Source organism: Lissotriton vulgaris, chromosome 2_1 (genome assembly GCF_964263255.1).
Source record: "Lissotriton vulgaris chromosome 2_1, aLisVul1.2, whole genome shotgun sequence".
Lineage (NCBI taxonomy): Eukaryota > Metazoa > Chordata > Amphibia > Caudata > Salamandridae > Lissotriton > Lissotriton vulgaris.
Genome location: NC_141687.1, coordinates 219,401,577 through 219,429,388, shown reverse-complemented (window position 1 = coordinate 219,429,388; position 27,812 = coordinate 219,401,577). Strand labels below are relative to the sequence as shown.

Sequence of the window (27,812 nt, the reverse complement as noted above, 5' to 3'; positions counted from 1 at the left end):
TTCCTATTTCGAGAAAAAGGGCGTTTCTTCGTCCCACGAGGGAGCCGTTGAACAAAAGAGGCTCGGCCTGCTGTCTTAGTCGCTGATAGGCATGAATATCGGATTCTTATCGATCACTTTATGTTGCAGGAGTGGAAAACACAACAGCCCTTGACCATTTATGTTTACTGCGTTCCTGCGTATTATACCTTTTAACCTTCATGTAATCGGGCTGCTTTATTTCACTTGCCTTTTACTGATTCGAAAACAGTGGCTATTATTCAAAACTTTACCAATCTAGGTACTACTACCATGTTTTGTTTTAAAAACCTTTATTGTGAAAATGTCAGTATACAAATACGGGCCTATAACCACGTGGGCCGGCCACGGAGCAAACTGGAATCGTATATGATGAGGGGACATTTACACTGTAGAAGAACGTAACGGGCGACCCATTAGGTTGCAAGAACTAAGGTGTCTAACAGTTGCGGAATTGGTGGACGTACATTTTATAATTAAAGTACGACAGGGCCAGTTACAATAAAATTATCTAGATATACATTTGCGGGCAAGTACCATGGGTGACGTTAATTCGAACTTTCAATAGTACAGTAATTAATAACGCATCAGAACTTAATATCAATAGGGATGTCCAAATGTTCAATCAGTACTCGTCCCCGCCCGCCATGTGCTTCAAAACTGCATACGTATATCGTGATATCAATGTTGGGCAACCAGTACACAACAAGGAGTTTTGAGTCCCATTTATACCGGCGCCATTTTGGGCAAGGCCGGGCAGGTCCAGGATATAGTCAAAATGTCTCCACCAACCAGCGGTCGGACCAGAACCCCTTTCGGCAGTCCAAAAAGGTTCCGTTAAATGACAACAGAAGAGATAGGCAACAAGAACAATCAGTCAAAAGAGGGGACGCTTTTGTGAATGGGGCCCATGCCCTAGCAGGCAAGCGTCCGAGTTCCAAGGTGTCCCAGGGCCATTTTAGTGGACCAGGCCCAAATCCAAATAGCCGGCCGCCATTTTAAGAGTCCTGTGGCAGCCGCCTATCGCTGCACCGCAAAAGTGGCCGCAATTCAGCTGGATGGTGGGCGAGACGCTGTAGCCGCAAGAGCGGGCGCAATTCAGCTGGATGGCGGGTGAGGCACTGTACCGCAAGAGCGGGCGGAACTCAGCTAGATGGGGGGTGAGGCACTGTGCCGCAAGAGCGGGCGGAACTCAGCTGGAAGGCGAGTGAAACGCTAAGAGGCGCCCCACTGCAGATGAGGTGCCTCCACCTGGGGAGGAGGGAGAGGCCCGTTTGCGCTGCCTCCCCCCCCCCCCCCCCGAGCACCCCACGCCGTCTTTTGGCGCAGCATTGTAGGATGGCCACACCAGTGAAACTTGCTGGACACCACCTCGGTGCCATCCGGATATCGGCGTGTTGTGCTGCCTTCGGCGTACTGTAGCAGCAAGAGTGACCGCAACTCAGCTGGACACGCCGTCTTTCGGCGCAGCATTGTAGGATGGCCACACCAGTGAAACTTGCTGGACACCACCTCGGTGCCATCCGGATCTCGGGGCGTTGTGCTGCCTTCGGCGTACTGTAGCAGCAAGAGTGACCGCAACTCAGCTGGACACGCCGTCTTTCGGCGCAGCATTGTAGGATGGCCACACCAGTGAAACTTGCTGGACACCACCTCGGTGCCATCCGGATCTCGGCGCGTTGTGCTGCCTTCGGCCTACTGTAGCAGCAAGTGCGGGCGCAACTCAAGTGGACGGTTAGTGAAACGGTAAAAGGCGCCGCACTGCAGATGAGGTGCCACCACCTGGGGAGGCGGGAGAGGCCAGTTCGCAACGCCTCCACCCCCCCCGGGCACCCCAAGCCGACTTTCGGCGCAGCATTGTAGGATGGCCACCCCAGTGCAACTTGCTGGACACCACCTCGGTGCCATACGGATCTCGGCGAGTTGTGCTGCCTTCGGCCTATTCGCACATCGGTCCGCTACTGACGCCGCCTCACAGGCCAACGGATTTTGTAGGCTTTTTATAGCCCAAAGCCGCATAACAGGTCATGTGACTTGTTTATAAAACTTTTCATTGGTTCATTTTACTTTTGGTTTCCTAATGATGGAAAGCTTGATCATATGACCTAAAAATAACACTTTTCATTGGATTGAAACATTTTTTTTTCCCAAATGATGAAAGCCCCACCTTTTTTTTTCTCACTCGGCAATCCAAAAAGGTTCCGTTAGATAACAACAGAGGGAACAGGTAACAAGAACCATCAGTCAAAAGAGGGGAGGGCAAGTTTTTCCCTACCGGGTCACGTTGGGGCTCCACCGGAAGTCATCGAATTGGTAGTCTACAGTGTTTCTGGATGTTTCAGACTGAAGCTGGAGTCAGCATGAGAGCATCACCATCACATCCAGGACTTATGCCATTTGTGCAAGGCAGTGACATCGAAGCATCTCAGGGACCAAGTAACATACCATATCCAGAGTCCTTCCCACAACCTCTGCCTTCCTTATTACCTAGTTATTGTTCTTTCACTCCCACTCCAGGCTTTTAGTCTGTGGATGGAAAACCATGAACCATACACTCACCTATGAAAATCTTACTATTGATGGTTTATTTTGAGCCCAAAATACAAAGGCTTGTTTGGATCGATGTTGCAGCAGGCTGCCATGTAAATAGTTATTTAATAAAACGTTTTACCCTGTTACTTTGCTGGTGTGTTGTATATATTTATAATATTTGCATAGTGTTTGTCGTTATTTTGGGTGGGGTGGGCGGCGGAGCCGAGCTGTCTTGCAGCTATCATGGTGTCGAGCTCAGTTCCTCTCACTAGTTTCGTAATCGTCATGAGGGGTTGATCATAATGTTTCTATTTTAGCGAGGTCAAAAAGAGATCCCATTAGTGGCCTACTGATTTTGCTTGATTCCTTTTGTTTTTTTAACGATTTTTCACTATCTGCAAAGACTAGACAGAGTATTCCGACTCTGTGCTTGTTTGTAAATAGAGAATGAACCAAAGAGAACCAATTCCAAAACAATAAATGCTAGGATAACAATCAATCAAATGGAGAGGGAAGCAGGCACGACGGATTACAACGGGGGCAAAGGCCTGTGTTACCTACCCTTCACTATCTTCAAAGAGAGAATACTCCTAAAAGAAAAGAGGAGGGGGGGGGCAGCGTTCAAAGAACATCAGCGTGCATAAATACGAAAATGTTTTTACCTACCACGTACTTGACATTTTACAGCTTTTGATATTTGCTATTAAAAAACCATTGAAATTCACTGAAAAAAACCATAGGTTTTAGACCATATATAGTTAGGAATTAGCATTTACAAAACCTTGAAAATTCACTGAAAAAACGATAGGTTTTAGACCATATATAGTTAGGGATTAGCATTTACAAAACCTTAATTTACTCGCACAAAACCATTGAAATTCGCATATATAGTTAGTTGCACTAACTATATATCGCGCACCCGCAATCCACTGCTGATGATGTCACATATTACATCATTCATGACATGGTCAGTGACATCACTGATGACATCACTGATGACATCTCAAATGACATCACTGATGACATCACTGATGACAACACCCAGTGACTGTATGTTTCTGTAAAGTTAAAATATGTCTTACATATTGAAGAATGAGTGGATGTATAAGTGTCTGGATGAAGGATTTAGTAGGTGCATGACTGACTGTATGAGTGAGTGATTTAATGTGTCTCACTGAGTGCATGGGTTTGTGACTAAACTGTCTTAATTTGTGCATCATTATGTCTGTTGTTCTGTAAACTGCTGCATGTGTTGATCAGTAGCTATATGAGTAACTATATGGGTTATTGATTGGTTGCCCAAGTATTTGTATGGGAGACTGAGTGTGTGTGTGGGTGACTGGGAGGTGTGTGACTCTGTGCATAGATGTGTGAGTAGTTTATTCACTATATGTATGGGTTCAAAAGTGCATGTGGAAACAGCTGTATGGGCGGTTGACTGTCTGCATGAGTGTATTGGTGATTGAATGGATTTCTCAGTGCTACATGTCAAAGTAAGTACATATGTAAAACACAGTACATGTGAGAGTTGACATATATAAATAACTGTGCATAAGAGCCAGTGAATGTGTGAGTGGCTGTATGGTTCATTGTGAACTTGTATCAGGGATTGTATAAGAGAGTAAATATGTGTTAGTATATGTTTGAATAAGTAAGGTGTGTATAACTGTATAGTTGAGGAAATGGAGGTGTGATTGATTCTTTGCATGACTGACTAGGTGTGTGAGTAACTCCATGGATGAGTGACAGTCTGTGAGTGTCTGTTTACACTGATTGTATCTAACGTTATATTAGAGTCTGAAGAGGTTCATCGTATTATCACATGAATGATGTCATCAGTGATGTGATAAGTAATGTCAAATGAGATGTCATCAGTGATGTCATTTGAGATGCCATTTGAGATGTCATCAGTGATGTCATCAGTGATGTCATTTGAGATGTCATCAGTGATGTCATCAGTGATGTCACCGACCATGTCATGAATGATGTAATATGTGGCATCATCAGCAGTGGATTGCGGGTGCGCGATACATAGTTAGTGCAACTAACTATATATGCGAATTTCAATGGTTTTGTGCGAGTAAATTAAGGTTTTGTAAATGCTAATCCCTAACTATATATGGTCAGTGAATATATATATATATATATTAATGTCCTATAAAGTAAAGCACTGAAATAAATACCTCAAACAAAACTGTTTCTCAAAGTAAGACATTCAGCTATTGCATTTACACTTCAAAATGAAGCATTCAAGGGATAATTTTGATCTAAAAGACATTCTATGGACTGGTTTTTACAAAAAAGGTAAATGCCATGCATTTTAAAAATGTCCATTAAACAGTTTAGATGAAATGGTATCTCAGTAATGGTATTCCATAAAATAGTTTTTCTATGAATTCACATGCATCCGTCAGATAGGCATTGGACGGAGTTCTGGTGAAGCTGTTGCTTTTGGTATGAAAAACTTAGAGTGGGAAAATTGTAATTTTGCACTCAGGGAAGTCCTTTTGCTGGCCAGATACTTTTGGTGCATTTGCCCTGTTAAGATTTGTACCTTTGGACTTAGTCCAGTTAGACATAGCCAAGGGACCCAAGACCTCAGGAACAAAACTTAGGAGTCAAGACTCACTTTGGCAGAGGCCACCAGCAGGGTCTATGTCAGGTCCAGCTGGCACAAGTCAGCTGGGACCTTTAGGAAAAAGGCCTCTTGCAGAATGCTGTGGCCCTGAAGCTTACACTGGAGATCAGTCAACTGTCCTTAGAGTCCCATTCGTTGTCCTGTGTACGAGCGAGTCCAAGTTCAGTCCTTCAGGTCTTCTCACAGGTCGTAAACTGCAGGTGCATACCTTCTTCTGTTCTTCCACTGGTTCCAGGTGTTCTGAAAAAGGTGTCTTGGGTGGCCATATTTATTCCTGGCACCAGTTTGTGGGTGAGGGTGACTCCTGGCCTCTCCCTAACCAATAGGGTCGAAAGTTCCCAGGGGTATTTCTACCCAGGTTTGCAGCAGTTCCAGTCCACCATATTGCAACCAATCCCACAGTGTCCCTTACTCACTAAATCCAAGATGTAGAAATCCTTCTTTCCTTGTGCAGTACCTGTATGCCCATCCAATGGTGTGTCTCGGGAAAAGAGAAGCCCCAACTTTGTGGTCACTCCAAAACAAGTCTGAGGGCAGCTTTCCCCCCCCATTGAGTTTGGTGCCTGGTTGACTGGGAGCATAAAGGAAGGGGCCTGTTCAGATGACATCTGACATCTGTTTATGACAGGGGAGGCAATATGAAGTGAATTAAGTTTCGGGGCACATCCTGGCTGGTCTATGGGCCAGTGGAACAAAAACACCTTCCCACGCGAGGCCATTATCACTGGTCTGAGAGCAATTTTCACACCTCATCAGGGATAGTCACCACTTGGGTGACAGCTTGAGGCTAATGTAAATTATTAGTCTTCAGACGTTTCAGACAGGGAAAATCTTGGAAAGTCCTTTTTCCTTAATATTTGTCAAACATCAGACTACACCTTTAGGTTGGGCTTTTAATAAATATAGAAAAAAGTTATTTAATAATTTTTTGAGCTGGTTCCTAACCTGGGAAAGCAGAATTACGTTTTAATATTGCTCCCTAGTATTTCTGTATGTGCCAGCCAGCCTTTCTACAGTGAAAATAGCAGGGATTTGCGTAAAACAATAACGCCTGTTGAAACCAGGTATTAAAAGGAAAAATGCTGTTATTTCTTTTCCAACTTTGCATGTGTGTTGCACTGCACAGTTTTAAATATTGTCTAAGCATAGTGATTTGTACTGGAAGTTAATGCATCCAACATTTTTTTTGTTTTTAGTTAAACACACCTTTAAGCTAGACAGAAAACAGACAGTCACGGAATAAAAATAAATATATGATGTATGAAAGGACCACTTTAGGTATATGGAACTAGATTTATAAATATTAGAATTCGTTTTCATGGGTCATGTCAGGAACAGAGTCCATCAATTGTCAGAAAACTCCAATTCTACTGCGAACTGGTGCTGTCCCCCCCCTCATCTCCCCCTCCTTTCCGTAAGAGTCTGGTGTCTGAATTGCCTTTAGAAGTATAGTCAGGCCATGATTCAGGGCAGATGAGTTCGATATTCCAGCTCAGCACTTGACATCCCTCGAGAACTGATCAGGTATTGTGATGATCCCTCCGCCTTAGGGGTAGATGATAGGATGTAGTTATGTGCCTATGTTGTTAAAAACTCTTTTCCCAGGCATCATGTGTAGAAGATAAGAAAATATGTTACTTACCTGTAACTTTAGTTCTCCAGTATTGGAATAATTCATAGATTCACGTGCTTGAATCAATTACTGTTGTCGAGATAGGAGTCTGCGGTATATTAAAACAGCAATGCAAAGGTAGCAGAAACTAGAAAAATAGGCCTAGGCCTATTTAATTTTTCTAACATATCCATCTCTTTTTGTAAAAGAGACCAAAAGAAGTCCTTAGCCAATCAGAACACCCCACCTTCTAGAACCCTCCTGATAGAACCTCAGACCTTCAGATTTTTGAAGCACTAGTGCTATAAATTTAATGTTAAAGGACTCAAAGGGCAAGCTTTCTCAAGGGAGGAGGGTGGGTCACATGAAGATTCCAATACTGGAGAACTAAAGTTACAGGTCAGTAACTTATTTCTTACTCCAGTTTTGGAACTTTCGTAGATTCACATGCTTGAATCAGAGTAGTTAGCAATTAAGAGCACATTTTTGTTCTAATTTTCTCTGAATAAAATATACACAATAAAGAATAAAAGCAAAAAGCAATTAACAACAGGCATCGAAATACAGACAAATAAGGATATATATATAACTATATAAATATGCATATTCAAACACACGTAATGTTGATATTGGAAAAGAAAAGAATACAGTAAGAAAAATTATACAAAAGAATGTGCGAGGTTCCTAGAAAGCAAAGGAAGGAGGGATGAGACTGAAAGCTCACTGTCATTGAAACAGGTTCCTCAGGACCGCCTGGCCCATTGCCGTATCACTGCGAACTAAAGAATCCAAGAAATAGTGTGTGGTAAGCGTGAGGTTACTCTTCCAGGTCGCTGTCCTGTAGATCTCCTGGATAAGTATCCCAGCAATAAGGGCTGTCAAGGCAGAGACTGCTCTAGTAAAAAGTGAATGGACTCTCGCCTGGATGGGCTTCCTAGCTGTCTGGTGACAGTATTGGATGGTACTAGAAATCCAATGTGCAATGCCTTCTTTGGAAAGGGGATAGCCCTTAGGAGCACTATATGCCACAAAGAGTTGAGGTGACTTTCAGAAGGATTTAGTTCAGTTCAGAGAGAATTTCAAACAGTGCTGAATGTTTAGAGAATAAAGGGCTCTATTCACTGGTGGTGTAGGTTACGGGAAAAAAAGTTTTGAGTTCCAAAGGTTTGTTTAAATGAAAATCTGATGGAACTTTAGGGATGAACTTGGGATTGGTACATAACATTACTCTGCCATTCTTAAATTGAAGAAAAGGCCCCTGAAAGTGAGGGCCTGCATTTCACCAACCCTTCTAGCAGAGATCAACGCCAGAAGCAGCACCACTTTCTATGCCATAAATGTTATCCTCACCTTGTGGATAGGTTCAAAGAGATGCTTCAAGAGTTGAGCCAAGACCACATTAAGGTGCCAGAGTGGTGGGCGAGGTTTGACCGGAGGAAAGACCCTAAAAAGTCCCTTCATGTACGGTTTGATTACTCTCGCTGACCATAAAGAAGGGCCTGAAGATGTTCTTCTGAAATGTGTAATAGCCACGAGATGAACCTTAATAGATGCCTGAGCTAGACCAGCTTTCGCCAATAAAAGGATGTAAGGAAGAATTTCATGAGCTGAAGAATAGAAAGGGTAAACGCTCGATTCCTGGCACCAGAGACAAAACCTCTACCATTTCATTTGAAATGTTTTGTTAGTACTCTGAGCCCGGGCATGAGAAATAATGTCCTTACACTCCTTGGACAGACGCAGATGATCTAACTCTCTGTGTTCAGGAGCCATGCCACTAATTGAAGCGATTTGGACCCCGGGGACATCGTCAGTAGCGATCGGATGGGATCTAAGCGAATTGCCTGTCTATCCGAGAGACGAAGGAGCCATGTGTACCAATACTGGCGTGGCCAAGATGGAGCTATGAGGATCATCCTGCAGGGATCTGTCTTCATCTTCATGAGAAGTCTTGGCAGAAGAGGAATGGGAGAAAAAGCATTGGCAAAAGCAACTAACCATGCCATCGAAAATGCATTCCCCTCAGGGGTTACATCTGTGAGCCACCAAGGGTACGGGCGGAGGGGGATTCTGAAGATGAAAATGACGGGGAGATGTGAATTTAATGGCTGGAATATTGTCCTCTGTTATGATATATGCAATATCAGTATGCCAATTGCCAAAAAACTGCTGCCGTCTGGATATAATGCTTATATGTACTGTCTGATTAACTTGTGTCTTGATTATACTTACAATAAAAAGAATTTAAAAAGAAAAGAAAATGCATTCCCCCAGGATCCCAGATGGTGATGCCAACTTGCGAAGAACCAGCATTTCGTGTTCTCCAGTGTTGCAAATAGGTCTATGGATGGCTTGCCCCACAGCTGAAAAATGCTGACCAGACTTTCCTGATGCAGTTCCCATTCGTGGCACGTAGACTTTGAGCTTGCTGAGAGTATCCGCTGCTGCATTGAGATTCCCTTTAAAATGTTCTACTTTTAGCGAAACCCGATTCTGGATTGTTCACTCCCAGATGCCTTGAGCTTCCAGTAACATCAGAGGGGACCTTGTGCCCCCCTGCTTGTTGACATAATACATCAACATTGTATTATCCATCCTGATGAGAAAAAATTTGTTTTTTGTCCCTGCAAGAAATGCTTGTAGAGCTAACCGAATTGCGCTTAGTTCCAGCAAAATAATGTGGAGAAGACGATAGGATAGGATATTTGTAAAGCGCACTATACCCGAAGGTGTCAAGGTACTGGGCAAACAAAAGCAGGGCAAAAAAAGTGCAACAGCAGATTAAGAGGAGAATAGCCATGTTTTCAAGAGTTTCTTGAAAGCAGAGAGAGAGCTTGCATTGGTAATAGCCAAGGGGAGAGGGTTCCACAGTTTGGCGACGGAGAAGGAGCGGCCGCCCCATCTGGATCTGCGTAATCTGGGCAAGACCAGTTTCTTCTGTGTGGATGATTTCAAGGTCCACCCTGGAATATACCAAGGCTGTCCGGTTTTAGGTTTAAACCTAAAATAACTGATAAAACCCCACTGAAAGAGAAATAGCCGTCACCAGTTAAAACATATAAACACTGAAAAAACACCTGCACAACCACAAACTAAATGCCATTCAAAGAAAGGAAAAAGGTAGTGAAAGAGTTATTTTTTTCCTTCCTGAAGGGGTTAATACAATATAACTTTGTTATACAAGCTAGAAGTAAGAAAGTCTGAGCTAACATTATTCTACTTGATTTTTGTTGTTTATAGATGCCATTAAAATATTGTTTCTACTTCCTTTTGTTTTTTCAGTTCTGTGGTCTTTGGTCTAAAGATGCAGAGTTTAGAAGCATGTATTAGGTCTTGTTTAATTATTTTATAAACTGTAGAGAGTTGGGAAATATCAAAATCATATTTGATTCTTTCACTGATAGGTAAAATGGCTGGTATCATAAGAATCTTTCCTAATGTGTCATCACATTTACCCACAGGGAATGGGTAAAAACCCTTAATACATCAGCCCTCAGTTTCTAGTGAGTCAGTATTGATAGTAGGTGAATTGCCAACACCTCAGGCTTTAAACATTCAATGCAAGGTATAGTGACAAGTATATGTGAAAAGAGCGCTATCACCAAGCATCTGGGATAGTGGTTAAAACATGAAACTAGACTTTTGGAAAACATGGTCACTTGGAATGCTCTTCAAAAAAAGGTTCTTTCCAAGTTCAACAAAGATTGGAGTGATATTGTTTGTATTTGCAGTGATTCAGCTACATATATTAAAAAGATGTGTGATGCCCTGTCAAAATTGATACCAGAGCTGAAGTGCTTTTATGCGCAGGAACTAAACGCAAATATTTATAATTTCATGCTTTGTGTGGCATCAAGAATGAGTCATCACAGCTGTGTCCGTTAGCTGATGGTTTTCAGTCCAAGGGGCTATGAATGCTATATTATCCATTAGGCAACCGTTTACAGACTTTTTGCATAGTGATGATGCCAAAGGCAAGAAATGTGGGGATCTTTGGTCACATATTGATAGTGATATGAAAAAAGTACACTCAACAGCAATTTCAGATTTTTACAGGAAAACATAACTGCTGTAGTGGACATATTAAAAAGCTGGAGTCTGAAAACACCCTTGTCTGCCAAGTGTTCAGCATAATTGGTGTAGATGTGAAACATCTCCTTGAGAGTAGGCTGGGCGACACCTATAGTGACTTTGGCACTGCAACAAGTTCAGTGTTAGAGTGCTTGCCCCTTGGTAAGCAAAGCAATGATAAAGAGCAATTCAGGAACTTTTATTTTACAATGTATGAGAAACGGCTTGCTATGATGCATAGAAATGCCCTTTCACCACCAATGGCATTTGAAGTCAATGAATCCTCACTGTGGTACTCTGGTCTAGATCCCTTCCGTTAAGGGGAATTTTGACTGCTTCAATAACTCTGAGGGCATAAGCGCCCAGATCAGAGCAAATGCTGCAGAACTTGCCCTGAGAATGGTAGTCTTCAAGTGAACCAGTATTGGCATGGAAAACTATGTCAGTGGCCGGAGTTAACAAATTGTGTACTGGCTGTTTTGGCGTTGCCCATCTCAAGTGCCAATATTGGGAGGGCCTTTTCACAGAAGTTTACATGAGAAGAAAAGAGCAAGCACACATGACCAAAGACTCACTGAGGAAGTATTGTATGGTGTACTACAATAAGTTTAATTTGTAAAATTCTATTTGGACATCATATACACTATACCCTCACTGTCTATATACCATGCGCTATCAGTGCAGAAAGCTAGCAATAATAAAAGCGAAACGTTCCATAAACACCGGAAAAACACTGTTTCTTTAGTTGTTAATGGCGCAATAATGCGTAATCGCTGTTTTTTTAAAGTATTGAAATCACTAGAAAACACTGAAAAAACCGCACCAGAGTTTACCCAAAATAGAAACTGAAAATAGGAAAGCCTAAATATACCATTGAAAGAAAGATTTGAGTTGAGACGAGCCTTTGCTATGCATGGCTTTCTATACTGTACTTAATACCTTAAATGAGATGCGCTCCTTAATGGGGCGCCAATGTAAGATACGAATCACTTCTCTAGCAGCATGAAGTTTGGGAATTGTAAGAATCAGTCTTGCTGCTGCATTCTGTACCACCTGGAGCTTATTCAGTGATGCAGTGGAGATATTGAGGTAGAGGGCGTTACAGTAATCAAGACGAGAGTTAATCAGTGCAATGATGGTTGGCCGATGTAGTTCAGAAGGAATGAATGGAAGCGCCTTTCTGAGAGTTTCTAAAATATAAAAACAGGTACCAACTGTACGGTTGACTTGGGCGTGAAAAGTCAGCCCCTCATCAAAGATGATTCCCATATTTTTAGCTGTTTTTACCGTGGTTGGAAGAGCCACCATACATTCGACCGAAGATTTTGCTGCCAGCGACCACTGATTTGAGGGTCTTTTAAGAATGCTCCCCATCTTTCCAGAGCTGTATCTGTAGTTATTACTTGCAGAGCCAGGGATGCCAGAAAAGAGACCTTTTGAAATGTTTTTTCTGGAGGGTCCACCAAGAAACGGCTTGTAGCATACGCAGAGTTACCTTAATGACAACCTTGAAGGAACTGCACACCTGGCGCCGTTCCTGAAGGGGGCTCATCCGTAGGTGGCAGAAGGGAATCAGTGGGATGCAGGATGACATTGACCCCAGGAGGGACTTGTAATGGCGAACTAAAAGTGACTATTTTCTTAGGAAGAGTTGAGCCATAGACATTAGTATAGTTTGTCTTTCTAGCGAAGGAAAGGTTTTGTTGAGAAAAGTGTCCAATATGGCTCCCAGAAAAGTAGTGCTTTTGGACGGGTGTAATATTCATTTCTCTCTGTTTAAGGTAAGCCCCAGAATTTCGAAAAGAACTGTCGCGGAAGGCTGGGCTGCCGCCATGGAAGGAGTTTTTATCAACCAAAAGTAAGGAAAAACCTGGTGATGTTGCCTTCTGAGGAAAGCCTTCATTGGGGCCAGACACTTTTTAGATATCCTTGGCACTGATCTTAGGCCGAAAAGGCAGAACTTTGAATTTCTAGTGAAGCGAAGAAACCTCCTGTGCAATGCATGAAAGTGAATATGAAAATAAGCGTCCTGTAGGACAAGAGTGGTCATGAAATCTCCAAAATTTAGAATGCAGTAGTATGTCTGCAAGGAAACCATATGTAAAGACTGTTTCTTGAGATAGTTGTTGAGAGTCCTCAGGTCTAAGATAGGCAGCCGATTTCTGAAATCCTTCCGTACCAAAATGAAACGGGAGTAGTACCTTTCCCTCTCTCGGATGTCGGAACAGCCTCTATTGCCTCTTTTTGTAGCATCAACCTAGCTTCTAGGTGCAGAAGATATAGATGCTTCATCCCCTGTCAGCGAGGTGGAGTGGATGGTGGAAGTGAAATAAACTCCAATATATGGCTAAACTGAACAATGCTGAGTACCCATTGATCTGCTGTTATCTTTTGCCCCTTTTAGATGTACCAAGAAATTCTTCCCCAACGGGCGCCTGGTTGTGGATGGAAAAGTAGCCGGAGCCTCATAGGCCACAGACTGAGATTGCTGCGAAGTGTATTGCAGTCGATAAGGCTGTGTAGACGAGGTGTAAGAGGGATACCTGTACTGTTGGTATCCAACTCTATATGAGGGCACACCTCTTCCCCGGAATCCTCGAAAGGGAACCTTACTGTACTGTAGCGTCCCCAACGACTTTGCCATTTCAGTGTCCTTCTTTGTGTCCTGGAGAGCCTCAATGATGTGTTTACCAAAAAGGGCCTCTACGCCAAAGGGAAGATCCAATATTTTATACTGAACTTCCGGCCAAAAAGATGTTGCTCTGAGCCAACCTTGTCAGCGTAAGACTGCTGATTCAAAGATTGAAAGGCAGTTGTAGGGATGTCCATTGCAAAGTCTATGACCTTTGAGGAAGAAATCTCACCCTCCTGGAGGATTTTATTAGCGTCTGACTTACTTGCATCCGGGAGTTGGTCAATATAAGGGGCTAGGTTGCACCACATCTGCCAATCATAACAACCTAAGATCGCTAGAGCATTAGGTGCCCTGAACATTAGCACTGACATCGAAGAGAACCATTTGCCTGCATTGTCAAGGCATCTGCCTTCCTTGTCCGGAGGTGTTGTGACTGGAGCAGCCGGATTCTTGGAATTCCTTTAAACCGCTTGTGATATTACTGAGTCTGGCTTTGGGTGACCCACCAGGAAGCTGGACTATCTTTCGGGGCCTTATACTTCTTCTCTATTCTAGGAAGAAAAAGAACCGCTGTGGCGTTCATAACTTTAAGGCCCTCCTCCCATATGTAACCAACAATGGGGATTGCTCGTACTGATTTACTAAATGGTCCTTGAAGTCATACAGAAAGCACTCCATTTGCGAAGTTGGCATTGGCAAATCGAATCTTTTGGCTGCTCTTTTCTAAAGATTGCGAAACCACCAATGTCCTCCGGTGGAGAGTCTATGGGAACCGGTGAGGGCGAAGACGGAGTGGGAATTATATAGTGATCCCATTCCCTGTGCGGATCTGGAAGCTCCCTGTTCTCTGGGTCATAAGAGGTGTCCGGATGCTGGTCAGGAGGTGGTGTGGATGGTGGAGCAGTGACCGTCTGTAACGTTGTTATTGCTTTAGGGGTGGAAGGCACTGAATGATGCTTAGGAGGCACCACGGTATGTTCCAGAACAGTAGAAGGTGCTGGAAATCATTTCTTATAGTCCGATAACATTAACTATGGATCAGAAAGTAAAGAGGATGGCATCCAGATATTCTCATCATAAATACAGTTGGTGGTAGTCCTAAGGAGGCATGTAATAATGTCCCTCTTCATAGCCTTCTGCGAAATCGTCCTCCTGGATTTAACATGCAACTCCAAAGGACTGTGGGCGTATCCAAACAGGACCATCATCATCCTCTGAATCCTCTTCTTCCAGGAAATGTGAAGAAATCAGAGGGGTCACCTTACTAGGTGATGTAATTTCTGGAGTTAAGTGTCTTATTCTCGATTACTCCGTAGGAATTTTCTCCCTCATCAACGAGGTCATCAACAATCGTCGCTGTAGTCGTCATGGCCATCATCACCGCCGTCGTTGCTGTTGTTGTCATTGATGAAACCGCTGACAAGAAAGATGTCGGCGGAACCGTAACCGGCGATGCCTGCAGAGTACTACACGTCAATCCCTTACGCCATCGTTGGAGGAGGTATCGACAATGACTGACCCTTGACTGTGGAGACCTGGAAAACCTTGCTCCGCGTCAATGATGACGATGATCTCTTCGTCAACTGTGTTGTTGACTACGATGATTTTGTCAATGGCAAAGCCTTTGTTGACTGTTTCTCCTCAGGAGGGACAGAAGAAGGCTTCTTGAAGGTTTTCCTGCCCCCAGGAGGTGTTGAAGGCGACACAGAGCTTGCCTTATTCACCCTGTTGTCCACTGACAGATGTCTGTTCCTCTTCTTTTCACCTCAGTGAGGAGATTTTGTAGGACTAAGCCTGTAAGACCCATGGGTAGTCTTTTTGAGGCTTTACGAGGGCACTCCTCAGATGAGTGAGGTTCAGATCTTCCCCTCTTGGGATACCTTTTGGAAGACAAGGATGACGAGGCCTCAGCAATCCCCTAACTAGAAATAGGCTCTTTTCTGGATTTCAGCTTCTGAAGCCAAATGAGAAGTCGCCACTCATGATCCCTCAGAGTTTTGGTGGAGAAGGTATGTCGTACCATACAATCCTTGGCTTTGTGATCAGGATACAGGCAGTAGACCACCTCTCCTTCAGGAAGCAACTCAAGACCTGGCTGTTCGAGCAGTAGCAGACCCCCCTCCCCCAAGCACCTTGAGACCCTCTGGGTGAGTATCGCGCTATACAAATGCTTTGATTGATTGATTTATTGATTGATTAGATACAGTCCTTATGAGGGTCATCCACGTGGAGTTTTTTCTTAGAGCAGGTGGCACAAGCTCAAAAAAAACCCTTCCTCTTCTTGTCCGACATCAAGAAAGTAGATAAACTAAGCTCAATAAGTATAAATCCGAAGAAAAGGTTTAGGAAAAAAAATTGCAAGAGAATAATTAAGGAAGAAATTGAGCAGAACTCAGGAGAGACTCCATAGCACAACATGCAGTAGAAAATCTGAAGATCTGAGGTTCTCTCAGGAGGGTTCTAGAAGGTACGGTGTTCTGATTGGCTAAGGACTTCTTTTGGTCTCTTTTACAAAAAGAGATGGATATGTTACAAAACTGAAATGGGCCTAGGCCTATTTTTCTAGTTTGTGCTATCTTTGCATTGCTGTTTTAATATACCGGGGCTCCCATCTCGACGACGGGGAATGGTTCAAGCATGTGAATCTATGAAAGTTCCAATACTAGAGTAATAATAATTCGTTGTCTAGTCCCAAATTTGAGGCCCGGGATTTGGGTACGTTAGACTGAGGTTGGTGATGTGAATGAGGTACTCTGGTGTGGTGGGTGGTAGATTATTTAAAAGAAAGTTGATTTGTTGGGAGAGGAGTGGTATTTTTGTACAAGAAGTCTTGAAGGTCCAATATGTTTAGGGAGTCCTTATAAACGAGAGTGACTCTTCCCGCCTTATTGTTTTTCATGATAATCTTATATTCTGGTGGTGTTCCTTCATGCATGATGGGTTTCAGTCATCTGATAGCCATGTTTAATTTACTAAAATATGTCTACTTGCACACTAAATGTAAGATAACGTAGCCCAAACTTTTCAGACAGCGCTGTACATAGCAAGAGGAATATAGCATGTTACTAAGCATGCTATTACATTGCGTTCTATTACAACATGGTTGTTACAATGACCGCGTAGTTAGAACACGATACCTTTACATCGCAAGTCATTATATAGACTTGCTGTAGGGGGCGCACTGGATTTAGGAATAGTATAATACACTATACCAACTCCAGTGTGTGAAACAGTAGGAAAGGTGTTGGAAAAGTAAGTTATACTATTCCTTATAGCGCCCCCTACAGCAAGTCGATCTAAAGACTTATGATGTAAAGGTATCGCGTACTAGCAATGCGGTCGTTGTAATGATCGCATTGTAACAGCACTGCGATGTAATGGCAGCGTTGTATTTTATAACTGTTCAGTTACGATGTCTAAGAGACCAAACCCACCTCCTAGGAAATGTTATGTTATGTTATGTTATGTTATTTGGTATTTTTATAGCGCACAGCTGCCCCAGCAAAGGGGCGTCCTGGCGCTCTGACAGATGCTGTAACATAACACATAGTAAAAGAAAAGGAATTAACTAGATACCGGGAACAGGAAGGTTTTAATCGCCTGCCTGAAGGTGAGCAAATCTTCAAGAGCTCGAATGTGAACAGGGAGCGAATTCCATAAACTTGCCGCTAGCACCCTAAAGGAGCGGCCACCCATTCTGCTCAGCTTGAAGCGTGGACAGCTGGCTAGATGAAGCCCCTCTGATCTCAAGGATCTAGAAGGCTTGTAGGGTGTAAGAAGAGGAGCAAGTGCCGGCGGCGACGAAAATTTTAGAATTTTAAAGGCCAGACACAGCGCCTTGAATTTAATGCGCTGTCTGACCGGGAGCCAGTGCAAGGCCGTGATGGTACCAGACACTGAACAGTGTCTGGGAAGGCCCACAATGGCTCGTGCCGCGGCATTTTGTACTCTTTGGAGCCTAGAGGCCTCCGCTTGATTCACCCCTAATAGCAGTGAACTGCCGTAGTCCAGCCGAGAAAGTATTGAGGCTTGGACTACAAGCTGTCTGGTAGGGGGATCAAAGTACTTTAGGACCGGCCTAGTACCACGCAGAATTCCGTAGCACATGGCAGCCACCTTCTTGGTGTGATCTCTGAAGGTCAACGCAGAGTCTACCCATACTCCTAAATTTCTCACTCCAGCAGCTGGAATAGGAGTGACACCAAGCTCCGAAGGCCACCACTGATTTCCCCATTGCTCCGCGTGCTTCCCTAGAACCAATACCTCCGTTTTGGTGGCATTCAACTGGAGGCAGTTGGTGCGGAGCCAGCCGGCTACTGCCAAGAGACCCGCACGGAATCTGGGGGCCTCCACCTCAGGGTCTTCACTAAGTGTCACCGCTAGCTGTGTGTCGTCAGCGTATGAGGCCATCGTAAGACCCCACTGTTTGACGACACCAGCCAACGGTTTCACATAGAGGTTGAACATTGTTGGGCTCAACGAAGATCCCTGTGGTACCCCGAGCTCCAAAGGATAGGTGGCAGATTGACCAGGTGGTATAGCCACTTTAAAGGAGCGGTCTGCCAGAAAGGACCGAAACCACTGGAGAGCGACATCCGTCACTCCCGCCTCCTGTAAGCGTTGGATAAGTATATGGTGGGACACAGTATCGAAGGCAGCGCTTAGATCTAATAGTATAAGCGCTGCAGTATGACCTGAGTCAAGTACCTGGCGAAGATGTTCCGTGATGTAAAGTAATGCCGTCTCGGTACTGTGTCCTGACCGGAAGCCGTTCTGACTGGGATCCAGGATCTGGTTGCGAGCCAGATGTTCGGACAGAACAGAGTTGACATGGGCTTCTGTTACTTTGGCGATCCAAGGCAACAGGGAGATAGGTCGATAGTTTTCTGGCAGTCGGGGATCAGAGTTGGCTTTTTTTAATATCGGAGTGACCACTGCCTGTTTCCATGCCACAGGTACCGTTCCACAGGACAGTGACATATTGATAAGGTTCAATATGGGGTCACGGCAAAGCGGGGAAAGTGTATTAATGAAGGCTGGCTTTAACGGGTCCGCAGGAGAGCCTGACTTGACCTTGAGGCTGAACCTGTCAAAGGCCTCACTAGACAGTTCAGGTAGAATGGCCAGAGGCTCAAAATCTGCCGTGACAGGGGTAAAAGCCAATCGATCCTTGTGGAGTGTGTCAAACCCACGATAGATTTTTGCCACTTTCTCCACAAAAAAGGAGGCCAATTTGTCACAGTGCAAGTCTGTGCAAATCACCTCTGATGAGGATCTGTTTTTCATAAGGTCCTTCAATACCTTGAAGATCAGTTTTGAAGGATTGGGGCTGGTAGCAAATTCTTGCGCGTAAAATGCAGCTCTTGCTCTGCAGATAGCTCTATGATAGATCTTCAGCTCAGTGAAATATCGAGTTTTCAGCGCAGGGTCATAGGTACGTCTCCATTCCCTCTCTGTTTTACGGCAGGATTTCTTCAATTCTGCGAGAGATTCATTATACCAAGGGCTAGGTGTTTTTGTCCGGCCTTTCGACCACCGCAAAGGTATAAGAGAGTCCAAGGCATCTGTAATCCAAGCGCAGAACTGTTGATATCCTTGATCCACATTCGTGAAGGTACTCAGCGGTTTTCGCTCTAGTATACCGTAGAACTCTTCCAACGTAAGCTTATGCCAAGGCCTTTTAAAGATAGGCCTGTCTGTGGATATAAAAGGCTTATCGTGGACTGGACAGAAAGCTTCTATTAACAGGTGATCAGTCCACCCCATCAGCCTCGGTTCTGACAACCTTAACCCATCTAGTGTGGAGAAGAAGGGGTCAAGAATATGGCCTCCCGAGTGGGTTGGAAGGGTGACGAGCTGAGTCAGTTGGAGAGCTTCCAAATCCGCCAACAAGGAGCTCACGATAGTGGAAGATCCATTATCAAAATGGATGTTGAGGTCACCCAAAATATTAAAATTGGCACAGCCGAGTGCTATAGGACTGACCATGTCTGCCAGCGCAGACCTAAAAACCGAATCATTGCCGGGGGGGCGGTATACAAGGAGGCCACTGAAAGTAAATTGATGGGAAAAGGCAACTTTAAAAATAGCGCTTTCACAAGCGGGTAGCCCTGACGGCTTCCATTCCGCCGGAAAACAGGATTTGACTGCCATAGCAATACCGCCACCTCTTGTAGTCCTGTTAGAAGTGAAGATGGTATAGTTCTGAGGGAATGCAAGATTCAATATGGCAGAGTCGGAGTCCTGGAGCCAAGTTTCTGTCATTAAGAAAACATCGGGATCCTCTTTCTCTATCAGGTCATAGATAGACAGGTGATGTTTTACAAGTGATCTAACATTAAGGCACCAAATACGTGGATCTCGCGATGCAACACGTAATCGTGTGGTTGGGGCTGCATTCTCCAAGGAGCATATTTTAGTAGGGCTCTTAAGAGACCAGCCATTACAGGCGCAGCTGTATGGGCCAATTAAAGGGTCCACAGGCTTACACGCACCTCCTTTGGACGTTTGCCCTATGGCCAGCAGCTCTGACCGTGTGTAGGAAATCATACCAGCCAGGGGCGGCAAAACAATGATGTGTTGATATACAGAGCCTGCCCAGCCTCGTGCTGCCTCGACGCGGACGAGCGCAGACGGGCAGGACTCTGGCACGACTCCGGCTAAGCGACGGCGTCCTCACCTGCGCGTCCTGCTGCGCGGGAGATGGGAGCTTTAAGTAGGCTCGCCAATTAAAGCGCGAGGACGCTCCAAGATGGCGCCCAAAGCTATCTTTCTATTCCCTACCCAAAATGGCGCCCACAATGAGCCACCCCCGGGATCCAGACCCGCCAAAACGGCGGTGAGGGAGCCGATTATGTGCAGTAAGAGGAGGGGGCCAGGACCCTGCTAAAATCAGGGAATAAGTGCAGAAATTAAAATCCAAACAAGATACAAAACGAGGAAAGTTAAAAGCGCGGCGAAGCGCCTGCAGCAGCGCCAGCAGCAGCGTGTGTCCAATCAGGTAAGCATCTGTCAAGGCCTGCCCTGAAATTGAGTTCGCCTTAAGTAGGCTCGCCAATTAAAGCGCGAGCGCGAGGACGCTCCAAGATGGCGCCCAAAGCTATCTTTCTATTCCCTACCCAAAATGGCGCCCACAATGAGCCACCCCCGGGATCCAGACCCGCCAAAACGGCGGTGAGGGAGCCGATTATGTGCAGTAAGAGGAGGGGGCCAGGACCCTGCTAAAATCAGGGAATAAGTGCAGAAATTAAAATCCAAACAAGATACAAAACGAGGAAAGTTAAAAGCGCGGCGAAGCGCCTGCAGCAGCGCCAGCAGCAGCGTGTGTCCAATCAGGTAAGCATCTGTCAAGGCCTGCCCTGAAATTGAGTTCGCCTTAAGTAGGCTCGCCAATTAAAGCGCGAGCGCGAGGACGCTCCAAGATGGCGCCCAAAGCTATCTTTCTATTCCCTACCCAAAATGGCGCCCACAATGAACATGTGACCTGTACAGATCTCCGAAGAAGACACAAGACTGAGTCGAAACACCCCCACCACCCCTCAACACTGACCTTGGTCAAATGTGAACTAACTTTAATTTCCTATATGTAAATAATATTAAGGGAATTATAATATAGATCGTGCCCCACCATCCAGAGCCATGGCCAAAATCAGTTTATGTAACCACACTGTTCCCTTAAAGTATAGTCCTATATAAATATTTTCTGAGCTTTTTGTCAAAACACTTCCTCCACCAATATGTGTAAATGTTAGAGGGAGAGCAAAAACAGTAAGGATGCAATGACCATGTTAACAAGTCCATGTTCACTTCTAAAATATGAAACCAATGTTCCTTGGAGAAATGTTTTCAATTCATGTAAAATAACTTCCATATTAAATATTTAGTATTTTCTCAGAGAATTAGAGTTAAGTTTATGGTGTGGAGGCATGAAGATCAGATGGAAGGGCAGTGATGGTGCCACGGTGAAGGAGTATTGTTGGCATGGCAGAATTCAGTTCAAACATGAACCAGATTTGTTTGTAGTCTAGACTAGTTATGTTCGAAACAAGACTTAAGTCGTGAGCAATTGGATCGCCTTAGTTTACTATTTACAAGGGAAAATCAAAAATTCCAGTAAGTCTTTATTCTGGTATTTAGGGATGCTCTATACGACCCTGTCTCCCCTGCAACAAAACTCTCTGCGTGGCCCTCATGCAACAGCCAGCCGTAAGATGACTTAGGCGGCAACCTCTGGTCATCCCTCAAGGCTTTGTCCTCATTATGAGTTGCCCAGGTCTGGAGACCGGGTGACCACCTCACTGTAGGTCATTATGGACACTGTTTCCAATTAGGAACTTTTCTCCTACAAATCATTGTTTTCAGGTATGTTAGTCTAATTAATTTAATGGAAGAACAGCACGACTACAACACACAGAACGTATATAAAACGTTATAAATAAATTAGGTCTGCACACCAGTGCTGGAATGGAAACAGTGTCTTTAATAGCCTGGATGCAGGGGTAACCATTAAGAAAAATGGGGTAACGCATAAGATATGGACCTGGGTATATTATGATATGAAAAAACAATGGTCCTAATCCTATTGATTGTACGAATTGACTCTATCAATTATTGTTTTTGGATTTTTAACAATATAGAGCACCACAATCAAATCTACTCTAATATACTCAATAATCTTAGTGCAAAATGATAAACAGCCACTACGACCAAAGGCAAAAGATACAATGTATTTAATTCATTGTTTCATCTTTTCAAATTCATTTTTTATAAACAATGTATTATTTCAAATAGGTAAAAACAAGCGGTTGCCCGATTAGAGCGTGCAGAGAAAGGAGTGATTAGAGTGTTAAGTGAATGAGAGGGAAAAGAAATTCACAGTAGTAGTCAGGACAAATTCACATTATTTATCAAACAATAACGGACATGTAATTCTTGCCGTATTGAGTACCTGGCCAAACATCAAATTCTTTTTAAACCATTACAGTCAAAAGGTGTTACATACGGCCATATATGCCCAAAATGTTTGCACTTTATGAGATCAAGGATAAATGGTCCAAGGTAAGGGGAGGTAGCGTCGACGTTTCGACTCGTTTTAAGCCCAATCGGTAATTTGAACCTGGGGCGTGCGAGTCTTCATCAGGACAGGATAAAAGGGGGGGGGGACAACCAAGGGATAGCGATAGCCCCTTCAGTAGAAGACAGCGGGGGAGAGGTCCTTGGTTATTACTTCCTATTAAGTCTCCTTAGTGTGGGATTCTCTCATCAATTATATTGGGTAAGCACACTACTTCATATCTGTGCCAATATCGAGGTAGTACCTTGATCGAACTCCTTATTTTGAGGTACTTCTGAGGTAGCTCCTGCCAACAAGTTCAGGTAGCTTGTGGCCGGAGTTCCAGCGCATATAGAGAGCCAAGCCTTAGTCTTGCAAGGACGCTGCTGAGATCGGCCGGGTGACCACCTCACTGCAGGTCATTATGGACACTGTTTCCAAGTAAGAACTTTTCTTCTACAAATCATTGTTTTCAGGTATGTTAGTCTAATTAATTTAATGGAAGAAAAGCACGACTACAACACACAGAACGTATATAAAACGTTATAAATAAATTAGGTTTGCACACCAGTGCTTGAATGGAAACAGTGTCTGTAATAGCCTGGATGCCGGGGGTCACCCTACCAGAGAACTCCTCACAAGAGTGATTACTGAAAGAATCATTAATTCAGGTTCTGGTTCCTCTGATAATTTTTCAATTTCCTCTGAATTTTCACCAGCAAGCTCTGGTCAACGTCTACTGGTGAAAGTCACCAGGTCCGCAGATTTAGTGTTGGACCCTGACATTCTAATAGGGCTGATAAGAGGCGCTACCAGCCCATCAGAATAAAAGTGGAATTCAGGATGAGGCACTTGATGCAGGGGGCAAATGAAAAACAAAGGGCAGAAAATGCTCAGGGTCCGATTCACAAAGGCAAACTGCGACGAAAGTTAACTTTACGACTTTCGGTATTCACAAGGGGCATTTATGAGGAGTAAAGTTAGACTTTTGTCTCAGATGAACTTAAGTTTTGGTCTCAGTTAGACTTAAAACCAAACCTTAAGTTAAACTGAGACACATGTCTAACTTTACTACTTTAACTTTGTGAATACTGAAAGTGGTAAAGTTAAACTTTCATCTCAGTTTAACTGTGTGAATCGGGCCCTCAGTGTTTCAGCCTAGACTCTGAAAAAACTTGCACCATTTCAGTTCTCAAGGCCATTTTTGTATGGAAGCGCAAAACAGCACTGGGACGTAGATACAAGGTCGTTCTCAAGGGATGAGGGAAGCTTGAGAAATGGGATGATGCGGAGCAAGGCTCAAACACAGCCCGCATGCTCCCAGCGGGCCATCTGTATTCATCCTCCTTAGAGTGTAACTGAAACTAATGCGCTTTACAGCATGTATGGCTGCTTGCTTTATGAGAACCAAAGCGCATGCGTACAAAAAGAGTCCAGCAATCAAATGTTAGGCAGCATTTTGGTGGGTGCTCCTAAGAGATTCCAAAACCAAGGACACAGAAGAGTTTACAGGCCTTACCGCTATTGTAGGAGACCAGCAAATAGATGGTATTTGTCGCACTCTCGTTAAAGACACAGGTCGGTGTGTCCAGGGCAAATGTGGTAGCTGTGATATTTCCACCATACAACATTGACGTGATATGCGGCTGGTAAACTTCCGGGGCTGGAAAATTAGAAAGAAACAACGAGAATTGAAAGATTCACCCGGGAGCATCTGAAGCATAACGTCATCTTTCATTTTGCTTACATCATGTTCTGCTTTGCACTGTAGTAGGCTGTTTAGTCTGTAGAACTGCAGGAAAATGAATAATGTTGCCACCTGCATTGACTCTGTCACAGCAATTTGACCTTCTCCATAACCTCTAATAGACCAAGTGATGTGGCATGTATGACACTTCAGGAGATGGCTTTCCAAACCGTGCCCTTATTTACTGTTCTTGGGTGTTGGCTACCCAGGTTCTTCTTTTAATGGGTGCTGTGGGGGTGTATCCTATTCTATACATCCTTCACAGGGGCTTCAATTATTTCTTTAGAGAAGTCTGTGAAGGAATGAGGATTATAATAAAAGGTATATCTCCCTACACCCTTGCAACAGGTAAATCTCTCGAGGTGCTAGCTTTCAAGTCACACTTACGGTCACATGCATCATTGTTGCCGTTTGCGATTTCTTAATTGCGAAAATTAAGGAATCGCAATTAAGAAATCGCAAAAGGCTATGCATCAAGAAATCGCAATTTTTCTTTTGCGATTTCTAAAAATTCCTTAATTGCGATTCACAATTTGCGAATCGCAATTAAGGAATCCCTTCCCATTGATTCCTATGGGCCAAGAGGCCCATAGGAATCAATGGGAAGTCATTCTCAATTTGCGATTAGCAATTTGCGAATTGCAAATTGAGAATGCAATTTCAAGGGTGCAGGGGGGGTCCAAAGGTATAACAAGGGCATGTGTGTGTGTGTAAAATGAAACTTTCAAAAATGCACTTTTGTGCATTTTTGAAAGTTTTCGCAAATTACCATGGAGGTCACCTTCATGGTAATTTACCTCTCCCTATTTGCGAATTCGCAAATTAAAAATGTTCATGCATTGCATTTAAGAAATCTCAAATTGCGATTTCTAAAATGCAATCGCAATTTTAGAAATCGCAACATGATTGCGATTTCTAAAATTGCGAAAAACGTGATGCATCCCAATTTTGAGATTCGCACCGTTTGCAAATGAAATTGACAGTGATGCATTGCATCAACCATAGTAACCAAAGAGAAATGTACCAATAAATATACACAATTAAATATCAAATCAAATATGACAATACAATTAAAATATTAATAGCAAACAAAAGTTTAAATCTGGATCCAAGAGATATTATTTGTAGTATCAACTATGATTCAGTTAAGTGTGTGCAGTCAGCGGCCGACTTTTAGATTTCCAAGCTGTCTAGATATAGAAAGGTACTGTGTGCTGTACAAAGTGGCACTGTGTTTGGTCGTTCAGGGTAACCGCATAACTGCACGCGGTAATTCAACATCTTCTGAGCATCAATTAAATGGATGAATTGGGTAAAATAAGTGGAACATGGTTGGTTGCAGGATAGTTTGCATCATTATGTGCCTTTACACCCTAATACGCGGTTGGGACTAAATGTGATACTACAATGCTACTTTCTTCGCAGCAAATGTGTTTTTTTTTACTTTAAAGTGATTGTGCACCGTTAAATTTAATTTGTATCTAAAAATGATTTTCCACCAAAATGGGATAGGCACTCAAACATTTTTCACACTCATGCTGAATCTGTACCAAGAGTGAGTTCACTTCAGTTAACTATCAACCAAACATGATGTCATACTGATGCACCCCTTTACAACTAATGTGTCTGCTGTTGGCTTTGCTACAAAGTTGATTTTGTTCAATCAATCAATCAAAAATCTTTATTCGGATATTTGTATATTTATAAAAGCAGAAGTTGCATGATAACAGAAGAGAGTACACAAATCCATTGATCATAAAAACAGTAAGATAAAATCGCACATACCAAAGCATGTTAAGACCAATAAAAATTGTAAACAATAAAAAGCCCCATAAATCATAAAAAATACTGTGAGGTTGGTAAAAACTAATCCATGGACCATATACATTAAATTCATACAATACATGACTGCAATATATCAAGTTAGTTAAATAAAGCCAGCTTCATAAAGTGCTCATTGTATTTCAGGAGCGGACTGCTTTTTTTTAGAAAAGTGCGTACACAAACAATGAATTCATCATTTTTCAAATTGCAAATTTCCATATAGGCTGCATCTAAATGGATAGGTGAAATGTTTTTAAACAATGGCAGCAAAAGCTTTTTGTGTATTCTTTATGAAACTTACAGAAAAATAGGAAATGGAATGTTGTTTGCCCACTCCTATCATCACATGGGCATGGTAATTGATCTAAATTAGCAGTGTACCCCAAGGGGAAACACAGTAAAAATTTACTATTACAGCCCTTAAACGGAAGAGGAGTCCCCTCTCCCAACGACCCATTGCCTTTAAAAGATCACTGGATGGTATATTTGATACATTCGCAATAGGCATATAGATTGCTACAGATGTTTTCTGGGCCTCCCTTTTGTTTCTTAAAGTTCTATAATGATCCTTATAGGGCATCCAGGAGGAATTTTTCATTCATACTGTTAATTCCAGTGGGAATAGTAAAAACCAATACATGGTTAATACTACTCAAGCTCTCCCTCACTGCGGTAAGCCATTGTATTTCTTTCCCCTTATCACACTTGAGGCTGTCACGTATTATACCTCTAGTCAGAGATGCAGCAGGACCAGAAAGCAAGCCAAAAAAGGGCAGGCTGAGCCTTTATGTAGTCTTCAACATTGTGCAGTTTTAATTTGTCATGGCAGATATATTGTGAAGTGGAGATCGGTGCTCTCAATTTTTTTTTACAAAATCTATTTTGTTCAAGCTGGATGCTATTACTCCTTGTGTAGCCCCATACTTCCGCACCATATATCGCTGTTGGAATGCACTGAGTTTTATAACTTTTCAAGAGAGCTAACTATATCCCTGTCCGTTTAGGCTGCGGTAGACCAATAATTGAGTTAATACCTTTGGAAAACTTATTCCTGCTACATGCCACATGGTCAACCCAAGAACTACTAGCAGAAAAAAGTAGGAAAAAGTGCTGGTGCATTGTACTTTTTGATAGTCTACTGTAATGGTTTTTAAAATATACTTTTTCGGCCCAAAGGACGTTAAATGATTTTTTTAAATTGGTACGAAGATCTAAACTACACATAAAATCCACAAAGCCCGCACTAAAATGGGTAAGGCATTGGGGGCCAGATGTAGGTAGCCCTTTACCGATCGGAATCGGCCGAAAATACCGATTTTCGGCCGTTTCCGACCGGTAAAGGGCTATGGAGATGTAGGGGCACAAAAAACGGACATATTCGGTAATTTTACCGAATCGGTATTTTTACCGAATCGGTAAAATTACAGAATCGGTAAATTTACCGATTCTGTCAATTTTACCGATTCGGTAAATTTACCATTCAGTAAAAATACCGAATATGTAAATTGAGATGTAGGTAGCATGTCTAACAGTGCTACAGGGCCTTAAGAATTCGGTATTTACCATGCAATACAATTGCATGGTAAATTACGAATTCATGTTTACATGCACATTTGTGCATGTACACCTGTGCCATGTGGCACACAGACATGCCCTAAGGGCATGTCTGTGTGCCACATGGCG

The 27,812-nt window shown here is 43.3% G+C and overlaps 1 protein-coding gene across 1 annotated transcript in view; it reads right to left on the bottom strand.

The window, feature by feature from the left end:
• The window catches only part of LOC147729871 (uroplakin-3b-like), a 187,924-nt gene that overhangs the window by 147,579 nt on the left and 12,533 nt on the right, over window positions 1–27,812 (bottom strand). The window contains exon 2 of the mRNA XM_086954045.1: window positions 24,078–24,221. Within this exon, the coding sequence (XP_086810171.1) occupies window positions 24,078–24,221 (144 nt within the window). The remainder of the gene's footprint in view (window positions 1–24,077; window positions 24,222–27,812) is intronic.